Source organism: Leptosomus discolor, chromosome 4 (genome assembly GCF_034619465.1).
Source record: "Leptosomus discolor isolate bLepDis1 chromosome 4, bLepDis1.hap2, whole genome shotgun sequence".
NCBI classification, from domain to species: domain Eukaryota; kingdom Metazoa; phylum Chordata; class Aves; order Leptosomiformes; family Leptosomidae; genus Leptosomus; species Leptosomus discolor.
The window spans coordinates 49,649,437-49,660,641 of NC_141394.1; the positions used below are offsets into that span (position 1 = coordinate 49,649,437).

General features: G+C 40.7%; 1 protein-coding gene across 1 annotated transcript; it reads left to right on the forward strand.

The window, feature by feature from the left end:
- The first annotated feature begins 207 nt into the window (after positions 1-207).
- On the forward strand, positions 208-9,499 carry FRG1 (FSHD region gene 1). The gene is made up of 9 exons (XM_086464751.1): positions 208-307; positions 650-717; positions 2,528-2,650; positions 3,623-3,680; positions 3,863-3,977; positions 4,353-4,457; positions 5,230-5,321; positions 6,375-6,485; positions 7,376-9,499. Exons 1-9 carry the CDS (start codon positions 246-248, stop codon positions 7,410-7,412), a joined length of 771 nt encoding a protein of 256 aa, XP_086320877.1. The 5' UTR covers positions 208-245; the 3' UTR covers positions 7,413-9,499.
- The last annotated feature ends 1,706 nt before the right edge of the window (positions 9,500-11,205 follow it).

Below are 11,205 nucleotides of genomic sequence, written 5' to 3' on the forward strand. Positions count from 1 at the left end.
GCGGAATTTAAAACTTTCCTTGTTTTATTTCTCCCCTCAAATTCTGTGTCCGCTGCCCGCTAGGTGCGACGAGCGAACGCGGACCTGCCTCTGCCGCGCTGGCCCTGCCCACAGCGCATGCGCAGCAAACAGCGGCGCGAGCGCGGGCGCAGATTGGTGCTGTACCGCTTCCGGCCGCTGGGCGGCGGGGGGCGGCGGGTGCTGGTGTGTCCTGGTGTGTCCTTCCGCGGTCGCCGTAGCCCGACATGGCGGAGTATTCCTGCGTTAAATCCACCAAGCTCGTCCTCAAAGGGGCGAAAGAGAAAAGGTGAGGAGCGGGCTGCCCGCCGCCCCGCCCCGGGCTCCCTGCTGCGGCCGCCGCGCCGCCAGCTCGGCGGTGGCTCGTTCCGGGCCCAGCTGGGCTCCCCCGTTGCCATGGGGTCGCTTGGGAGGCTGGGCCGGGGTGAGGCCGGGCCCGGCCGCCCCTCCGGCTGCGGGTACGGCTGGGCAGGCCGGCCGGGGCAGGGGGTTTCGGGTGGTGAGCCCCTCGCCGCCAGCCGGCGTCAGCGACCCGTTCCTGTAGGGCTCGGGGGCGAGGCCGTGTGGGAGAGCTCGCTGGGGCGGGGCGGGACGCAGGCACGTCCTTACTGCTTTGCGTCTCCCTTTGCAGCAAGAAGAAGCACAAGGCGAAGAAAAGGAAAAGGGAAGAGGATGTGGCAGAGCAACTTGATATCGTTGGTGAGCTGCTTTCCACGGATTCCGTGGTAGTGTGGGAACTGGGGGGGATGGCAGAAGTTGAAGAGATCGTTGTAAACAAAGTGCAGTCCCCATAGAGGTTTATAACTGTTTCTCACAACACGTTATTTGTTTGTTGGGATCTTCGTAGACTCCAAATGGAACTTCTGACACCAGTGGGATGGATTTTCCACTTACCTTTTTAGCTATTATTTTTATACCGTCTCAAGCTGCTTATCTGCTTGGATCTCTTCTGGGGTTTTTAGGTTGTGTTTTTTTCTTTTTCCTAGCAGTATTTGCTTCAGCAGAAGAGACTTTAGGACTCTAATGCTGTTATTTAATGAATGCATTTCTATGTAAATAACATATGTTATTTGTTAATATCACTTTGAAAATTAGTGGTTGGATTCCCTCTGCTTTCTGTTCTTACTCTGCCACTAGGTACTTTCTGACTCACTTCTTTAGTTCAGTCAAACCTTCAATCCTTTCAAAAGGAAAAGTGTCTTGGTTAGTTTATTTGTTTTTAATTTGATGTATTTGCTTGGCTGCTGTGTTCATGTTATAAATTTGCTACCGTTAATCGAAACTGAAGACACAGACACTAACCAGTAACAAAATATAACTTTACTTTTTCCTTTTTCTTAAAATGGTTCACAGTATGTATGGTCATGAGCAGTAACTTGACAGACTGTTGCCCTTCAGCACTGTGATGTTCTTGATTGATCACAGTTCAACTTCACAAACCGAAACAGCTGAAATATCACCACGAAGTCATGAGAGATACAGATGTATACTGTAGCACAGTGCACATTACTGGATAAATGTCATTTTCTATTATGTGTATATAGGCATAAGCTAAAGCAGTGCAAGGGGAAGTCATTCTTGTTCCTGTGTTAAAACAAATTAGGATAAATGAGAAAATAGGCTGTGTGTCTTAAACTAGAAGAATGTTACAGATGTTTTATATTCCTTAGTTTAGCCAGATTTCAAAAAAGTGTAAGAGATTTGGGAACTTCATCCATGGATCTGTGAGCCCTGACTGTATAGGGCAAGACAATTAGCTCCATATGTTGTATAAACATAGGGGAAGATTATTTCTGCTCAGGGCAGATTGACTTGCCAAATTTACCATGTGGGGAAAAAAGACATCGTATTCAGGTTAACTAGAAATAGTTGTTATCTTAATCAGGTAGAAAATATTTGTAAGACAATATACCAGGAGACAATTTTACTGTTTAAAAAATAACAAATGTCATAATTCTAATTCATGTGCATGGGTAGGGCTACCTTTAACTTTGGTAGAAGTCTGTGGGGCCCAAATGTTCAAAGACAGGTTGGCTTGAACAACTGAAGTCTAAGGATTACAGCTCACATGAAGCAACTTCACAGCAAGATGAGATAGTTTGTCTGTTTCTGTTGTGTCGGAGAATCTAATAATCGGATACAAGCCTAAAAATGCAGGAGGCTGGTCCAGAGGAAAAAAAAGATGCTAAACCTTCCTTGCAAGGTGTATCTTTGCTGTACCAGCTGAATGGATCAACTTGCTCTGTGAACTAACACAAAGAAAGGATGAAGCACAGGAGCCTGTAACTAGGGATGGCGGGGTGGAGGGCGCAGAACAGCAGGACCTTCTGATTCAGCAATACCATTAAGCTGGCTTTGTACTATAAAATAATGGACAAAGATCTTGAGAGACCAATAGCAATTGTAGCTTTAGAATTTCAAATCTTGGCAAAGACACAGAAATACTGTCTCTTGAACTACTGTAATCAGAAGTTGTAATTACTTTAACTGTCATGATTTTGTATTTTAGGAAACTGGTGGGCTATCAGTAATTTCGGTGAAATTACAGGAACTATAGCTATTGAAATGGATAAAGGAGCTTATATCCATGCCCTCGACAATGGCTTGTTTACACTTGGAGCACCACATAAAGGTTTGTTTGAGGACATTTGGAAATAAGGAGTGTTAGTAATGAAAGGCATAAAAGCGTAACTGTAGCATCACTTAAAAGCAAGCGGTTTTACAGCTAAAAGCAGTTTATTACAGATAATGCAGTAATCCTAGCTGTAGCATGCAGATGACTTAAACCTAATGACTCCCCATCAGTTTCACTTACCCAGTTTCTGGGTGGTTTATGTGTACCGTAAATTTGACCGCATTGGAGAGGATCACCTGTTAAAGGGCACGGCACTTACTGGGTAAAAAGCTGTGTAACTTTTATTAAATCCTATAAAATCTTTATGGTGTTAGTTGAAGAGTGAAACTCAAGGCAGATGAGTTTTCAAGGTTTATTGCTGTGTTCTCATCTCAATATACTTGTTTTGTTGCTGCACAAGTGGCTTACTAACGTGGCAGGATAATTAGCTTGTCCTTGCTTTGGATTTGAGAGCCAGCAGTCAGACAAGGACTGTTCCAGAACCCTGATGGTGTGTTTCACCTCCAGGGTGAGATCAAGGCAACGATGGCAATATTATCTCATTTTGGTCTTGAGGGATGGAGGGGGTAGTAGCTTTTAGGATACTGAGTTATGTTACCATAGCCGAACCGTAATACATTTTCTTATGGAAAAAATAACATTAAAAGGAGAATAAGGTTTTCAAAGCCACCTGAAGAATTACAAAACATTTTAAACTCTAAACTTCTTCACACAAGGATTTTTGTGTGTGTGTGTCTTGTTTTAAGCACTCCAAATATATGAACATAAAGAAGCACCTGCATTGTTTTGGGTTTAAGAGTGAATATTCAAAAAGGAATTTTAAAAGAAATAAAGTAGTGCACCTCTCCGTAGTATTTAGCAATAGCCATTGTTTAATTCTTCAGCTTGTTTGAAACTGCAGTATTAACAGGTTAATATATTGTGGTTTTAACACTTTCATACTTAACTAATGGAAAACTCATTTTTCAGATGATGAAGGCCCTAGTCCTCCTGAACAGTTTACAGCAGTAAAGTTGTCTGATACAAGGTAATGACTGTATCGATGTTACAAGTTTTGATACTTGTTATCTTTGTTTCTGGTGTGAATACATGTTTTAATAGTCTCTTGAAATACATTGTCTACTAATAATATGTTTGTGATGCATTGGATATTGTGAATTCCTTGAATTAAAAGCATTCTGTATTGTTTTCCTGCATTTTCTCTTTGAGGATTGCTCTGAAGTCTGGTTATGGCAAATACCTTGGTATAAATTCAGATGGACTTGTTGTTGGGCGTTCAGATGCAATAGGATCAAGAGAGCAATGGGAACCTGTCTTCCAAGATGTAAGCTCTTTGAATAACTGATGTGTTCCCAGCGTTTGACTGTATTTTGAGCTAGTCTATATTGATGTTCTTTGTCTCTTCAGTAAAAGCCTTTTCCAATTTCTTCCATATTGTAACTTTTAATCTTCATTTTCCCAACTGCAATTCCATATTTGGAAGTTCTTAAAATACTTCGAGTTACTGCGTTTTGTCAGCTATAAGCATCTTAAGAATGAAGGAGCCAGCAAGTCTGCTGGCTAGTTATTGAAGTGTCTATGTATAAAAGAATAAAATGCATTTGCAGAGTTTTCTGGTGTATTGTAGAGGATAAATGTTATGAATCAAGGACTATATGCAAACTGTTTATACTAACAGTATGTGATATTATTTCTGCAGAAGAAAATGGCATTACTAGCAGCAAATAGCCGTTTTGTTAGATGTAATGAAGAGGGAGACATAGAAGCCAAAAGCAAAACTGCAGGGGAAGAAGAAATGATAAAGGTAATCTATAACTTCTACCATTAATACAGGATTGACATAGGTATTCAAACAACCAGGTGTCTGTGTGCTACAATTTACTGTTAATATAGTTATAATCATTTTCTAGAAGCTGTCAAGTGATTTGGCCGCAAGAAATTTAAGTGAGCTCCAGGGCTGCATAAACTGATACTTCCAGTAGAGATAGGAAGATATTTTACCACTAAAGAAGGGCAAGACATTGGGGGGTAAGACAGTCTATATGATGTTCCAGATAGTTTTGAACAGCTCCCTACAAGAGAGATTAATTATGACCGAAGCAGGGACAGAGAAGGGTTTACCAGAATGATGCAGAAGGGGAGATCTTTTAAGTAGGAGAGTGTAAGAAGACTACCTTGGCTTCAGCTGGACGTGGAAAATACATGTGTGCCTCCAAATAGAGATAGGTGCCTACTAGTCAGAGCAATAATATTTTTAAGCCTCTGAAAAAGGCATTTTACCCTGGCTAAAACTAAGAACTGTAACAGTGCTTCTTTGAGATGAAGGTGACTGTCTTACAGTAGTATCAAGGATTACACTTAGTATTTCCTGTACTTCAGGCAGCTCCTGCTTTTATTGCAGTTGTCTCTGGTTGCAAATTAAACAATTGAAACCTGTGAACTTAAAAAGTCACCGTGGCTCTTGTTCTGTTATGAAGGATATGTTGTCATCTTTAACCTGTAACTTCTGGTTTTAAAAACATAGATGTTTTCTGGGTTTTTTAGCTTTGTTTTGTTTTTTTTCTCTCAATGACTAGATTCGTACTTGTGCTGAAAGAGAAGCTAAGAAGAAAGATGATGTTCCACAAGAAGACAAAGGAAATGTTAAGCAGTGTGAAATCAATTATGTGTATGTAGTTTAGAGCTGTTAACAGGCTCAAGTACCTTTTTCGCTTCTCTTTGGGGCCGCCTTCGGTGGAAGGGCCACACTCCCACCCAGCCTTTCACTTGCTTTCCCCTCAGCAGGACGAGGGAAGAAAATAGGGTGAGAAAGCTTATGGGTTGAGATAAAGACAGGGAGATTGTGTTCCAGTTACCATCACAGGCAAAACAGACTCAACTTGTGGAAAATGAATTGAATTTATTGCCAATTAAAGTAGATTTGGGCAGTGACAAAGACCAAAAATTAAAACCACCACCTTTCCTTCCCCCATCTCCCAAGCTCAGCTTCACTCTGGATGCCTCTACCTGCTTCCCCAGGCAGCGTGGAGCTATGGGTCAATACACAGTGGTTTCTCTCTGCCACTCCTTTCCTCTCGCACTTTTTCCCTGTTTCTGGCATGGTCCTCTCCACGGGCTGGAAGGGAATAGCCGCTCCAGCGCCTGAAGCACCTCCTTCCTTTCTTTCTTGGGCCTTGGTGTTCATACTGCCATTTCGCACTCTTTTTCTCCACACCCCGCACCCCACCCCCCCTTCTCCTCTGCCTGTGTGGCATTTTGCCTTTTCTTAAATATGTTTTCACAGAGGTGCCACCAGCTTTGCTGGTGGACTTGGATGTGTCCTGCAGTGGGTTCGTTGTGGAGCCAGCTATGTCCCTGGCCTCTTCTCACAGAGCCCATCTCTGCAGCTCCCCTGCTACCAGCACCTTGCCACGTACACCAGTACACTTTCACTCCCTGACTTGTCATGCTAGTATTTGAAGAAAAGGCTCTTTAGAACTTGTAATCGCATCGTGCTAATCGTGTAGGGCTCATTCCCACTTATACTGCCAAAAAAACCTGAATAGTTTTCACCTACAGATGTCTTAGTGCAATATTGGATACTGTGATGGTTTGCTGGATTTACTAGGCCAGTTGTCTACTATGTAATAGAAGTTTAAGATTCTTACCACAGCTGTTGTTTTATTGGAACACAAAACTTCAAAGAACTTACACTTCTTACATTTTTTTCCCATCCTTACAGAAAGAAATTCCAAAGTTTTCAAGACAAAAAGCTTAAAATAAGCAAAGAAGACACAAAAGCCCTCAGAAAAGCCAGGAAAGAAGGCACTTTTCATGAAATGCTTCTTGACAGGTACTTCATAGTACAAGAAATAATGTACTGATTTAAAAACTATTGGGAGATGGACTTGGGGTACAACAGAAAGCTAGACTTCAAGGGTGTGGGATGTTGAGCATTTCCTCTCTGGTCAGTGTTCTGCCTGAGTTCTGGGGTTGGCTTTTCTTTGTTGTTGTCGTTCTGAATTTTCACTTCTTTAGCTGAAGTTTGCAGGTTTGAATTTACCCAGAAATTAATTCTTTTGGAGGTCTTTAGCTAGGTTGTTCAGTGTGTTTAGTACAGAGGAGTTGAGGGATGAATCTTTTTAATCACAAAAATTCAGCTAATTTTTAACATTTTCAATACCTATGGTACCAGAACATTTTGAAGAGGGGAAAGCCGCATTTTAAAGGGAAGGAGCATTTATTAAGCACAGTCTTCATGTTACCTAGTGGGAATAATTTTTTTTTTCTACTTGAGCTGAGACTATAGAAATTATCTTGACTTTTTAAAACATTTTGTATTGGTATACATTATAAATACTTGCATTAATTCAGTGGATGGAATGCAAAAGACTATTTCTGACAACTGCAAGTGATGTGAGGACAGTCCTGGGCCATCACAGGTTGAGTGTCAGTTTCAAATCACACTCAATCTGAATTGCATTCCTCGGAGTCAACCAAACGCAATTCATAATGATTTGAAGGGAAAGACAAGGTTAACTGCAGACATTGCAGTTCTAGCTCCTTAAGAAGACAGGGTTAATTCACAGATCCAAAGTGTTGTTCGGCTTCTGTATGTGCTTTGAAGTAAAGTTTAAAATTGCTTTCAGTGCTTCCTTAGCGCTGTAATGGCAGATGAAACACCCAGGGCTAATCATATTTGGTCTTAATCTAAACCTAGTTTCATTACTCTTTTCCCTGTAGGAGAGCAAAAGTGAAAGCGGATAGATACTGCAAGTGACAACCAGCTGCTTCATTTTCTTCTGCATCTTTGATGGTGGGGTCAAATTGAAAATAAGAGTAAAATGTTTTATAATTTTTTATGGATGATGTTTTGCTGATGTTTTTTATTTTGTTATTTTTAAAGGATCTCCTGAGAGCTATAATTAAGCATCAAAATAATGTCATCTTTCAGTAATTAATACTATTAAGTTTACTCCAAAACCACATGCTATTGAAATAGTGAGATAATTATTTAATGGAAAGAAATTGACCCCCTGAATCTTCCAAGGCTGATGACAGGAGCCTGAACTTAGAGACAGGGCAGAAGGCATTAAGGGCAGAAGAGAGCAATGATGAAGTTCAAAAGTAGGATGTGGTTAACACTGAACCATGAAGAAATATGTAACTGTATTGAACAAGGTGAAATAATTGAAAATGCATGTGTTGGAACACATCCTACCAGATCCAGAGTAGGACATCTGAGGAGCCATTCCACACTGCATCAGGCGAGGACTGGGCCAGAATATTCAGGCTTCATAAGACAATGTTCAAAACAGACCCGCTCCTCAGGTTGGTAAGTGGCATAATCCATGTGCTGGAAAAAGTGTCGACAAGTCACAAGAACCCCATTACAAGTGAAAGCGCAGGTGCTTCATAAGAAAAGGGGATGTCTCTTTTGTGTTAGCAGGCGCTTATTTTGTAAGAGGGAAAAGTTGATTTTGCAGACTTGCTGCTTTCGCTACAGCATGGACTTTAATTTGTCTAGTAAAACAGCAGGGACCTTTTTTTAAGGTCATAGAATAATATGCATTGCTACTATCTCATATAAAATATGGTTGCCCTTGTCTGCTCTGATTACCAAGAAGCTTTTCAGTAACAACATCTCCATAGGAACTACCTCAGAACAATTGCTTACCCTCTCCACAGCTTCTGTAATCTGCGTCATAAAGATCACTTGGTAAGGATGTTGAGGATTTTTGTGGTAATAATTTGAATTGTCGCTATGGAGCTTCTGGCTGTCAGTTTGAACTGCAAGCATAGTACAAAGCTGTAACCTCAGGCAAGATAATGATGTGTCTAAAGAGCACAAGAACAGACCAATAAAGCCTGGTCAGTAACAGCAATTTATATTGGTCTGATTTCATAGGCCGTTGGTCTTGAGGAAGAAGCACAAAGAATTTAAGTACATCATAATTGTTTAAACCCTCTATTGCCTTTTCAGCAATTATAGCTGGTTAGGGAGGGCTGTCTGAGGTTAGCAAGAAAAGCACTGATTTTTCAAGGAATTTAGAAAAATACAGATACAGATTTTTATGGAACCAAAAGAAGAAAATCTCCACAGGCTAGGCACATTGATGTAACAGAGGGATTTTAGAAACTCATTTGTTTCTAGAAGAGCAAACAAAAATCCTAACCTTTCTCTGATGGCATTTTTAAGCTTTCCACACCCAGCTCTATCTGAATACAGACATTTTTGGCACAGGGCTTTTACCCCTAAAGCAGTAAAATTTATTTGGTTTATACCTGTTAAACCTACTATTCACTTGATACCTCTTTTACAAGAATAGGCACATGCACTAGTTCCTTGTATGAATGTCTATTTAGGAATGGTGCCTTTCCTTCCCACTTTAGCTTTTCTGTTGAGCTAGTTTAAAAAAAAAAAAGTTATCAAATGAGAGTTATCCCCCCATTTTTCAGAGGTGCAAAAGACCCCTCAGGAGCTGGTTTTTTTGAACTTAAATGATCATCTAGAGAATTGTCTTTTCCCCTGTATCTATCACTTACCTGATTTATTGTATTTTGGGAAATACTGTTAACCAAAATGTAATAGTATCAGATGGTCATGTAAACTGATGAAATGCTTGACCTTTTTTACCAGTATCAAGTTCAGTAGCTTCATTTTAAAGTTTTCACAGATTTTATTTCTAGTTCTAGTACAAAAATTTGAGTTTACTCTTTTAAGCTTCCACATAGCAGGAAAGACTGAAAGTTATCTTTATTCCCTATCAGTTTCTATTAACTACATGTTCTTTGAAAGCAAGCAATTGCTGGGAATATCAATGTGTTTGTAGTAAAACTCTGCATTAAAACATTTGCAAAAAGAAACTGTGATTAGCAGAACTGATCTTTGATTCTAATTTTTTAAGTATCTCCAGAATTATATTAAAATTCCCTCATGTATCAGTAACCCAGTTGTAAAAGCTTATTGACTCTGTCACTTGGGAATATTTGGCTTGTATTAAGGGAATGGCTCCAAGAAAAATAAAAGGTATATAAATTACCCATGGTGAGGTATTTGCCATGTAGCTGAAGTCCAGAGAGAAAGCTTTAGTGGTCTTTAGAGAGAATAGTTGGCTTTCCCAGGGAACTCTTGTGTATAACCTGATTGCTCCCAAATAAAAATAGGCACCCTGTCAGTCAGAGCGCCATGTAGGCGTAGCGTGGGGCTAGCTTCTTGCCAATAGCAGAAATGGCCAAGCAGATGAAACTGATTGTAAATGTAGCTTAGAGGCTTTTGAATTGTGTGTGTCCATGTGCTCTGTGACACAGTTTGTAAAGAAGAGGGCTATGCTGCCTTTTCCACAGTGAGTAAAGGCCATCTTTTGAGTTCCTCTGTTGTGAGAAAAAGATGCATTGTGCACGCTCAGGAGGTCTGACAGGAGCGTGAGCGTTGAATTTGCAGGGAGAGGGCCAAAAGCTAGAAATAAATAGGGGATTGTTGGCAAATGTTCCTGGCCAGTCTGAGGAATTCTTGGATGAAAATGCAGTGTAGCTGTGGGTTGTGCCATCACAGGAAAAAAATGCAATTCATTTTTCCCCAGAGCTCCTCAGTTTTGTCTAGGACTGGGGATTAGGGCTCATTAAGTCGTTCTGGTTATAGGTACCATGCTACATGTCCCTTCCCAGAAATCTAAGTAACCTGATGTAGAACCATTGCAACATCATGGGCCTGGAAGTGGCCTGCTGTCAAAACTACTCCCAGAAACACTGGGAAAGGGGCAGCACCACAAGGAGCAGGCTCTGGGCCAAAGTAATTATTTATTGAGCAGTTCATTACATTGATCCACAATCCCTGTGAATCTTAAAACACATCTGAAGTGAATGCTGATGGTTGAAGTAGATTGATGTTACAGCATCTGTTTTTCCTTTCAAGAATATATTGTTCAAATAAAACCCTGTCTGGTAGAACTCATAAAAATGATTACTCAAACACAGATGCAGCTGGAAGCAGAAATCTGCTATGCTCGTGGAAAGGGTGCTGAAAGGAGTACTCAATCTGAAGGAGAGCCTGAGAATTACCCATAGAAAAGAATTTTCAGTTTCAAATTTATCAGTGTAAATAGGAGAAAGCAAAGTGTAGGCACTGTAAGTAGTCATAAGCGATAGTAAAGGAAAAATGGAACTGAGAGGCATGTTTGTTACAGAGCTAGGAATAATGAAGCAGCAAGAAATGTCAGAGCAAATGAAATGCGACTGTCCCAAGAGGAAGAGGAAGTACTGGATTTGGCAAGGGACTGGCAGCCCTGCGGAGGGAATCAGGATATTGTAGTAGCAGTAGGGTTGCCCTCTGTGTTGGGACTAATGATATGCTAGCTTCTTGCTAAAAAATGTGTCCTGAGATAGTACAGAAGCAGAGGTCTAGAGAATTCACTGGAATTTTAGTCCCAGGTAAAGGAAATCAAAGGCATGACAAAACAGTGAAGATCCATATGTGTATTAAGCGGTTACTATAAGGACTCCATTGGGATATTTTCCCTGTTGGAGGTATTCATGGAGTCTTCTTGGTGATACTATGTCCTGGCAGTAGTGTT

Excerpts from the sequence above, each read along its gene's own strand:
- FRG1 (XM_086464751.1), top strand. The coding sequence starts at position 246 with ATGGCGGAGTATTCCTGCGTTAAATCCACCAAGCTCGTCCTCAAAGGG. Across the intron at positions 2,651-3,622 it reads ACTTGGAGCACCACATAAAG|ATGATGAAGGCCCTAGTCCT; the intron begins GTTTGTTTGAGG and ends CTCATTTTTCAG. Across the intron at positions 3,681-3,862 it reads GTAAAGTTGTCTGATACAAG|GATTGCTCTGAAGTCTGGTT; the intron begins GTAATGACTGTA and ends TTTCTCTTTGAG.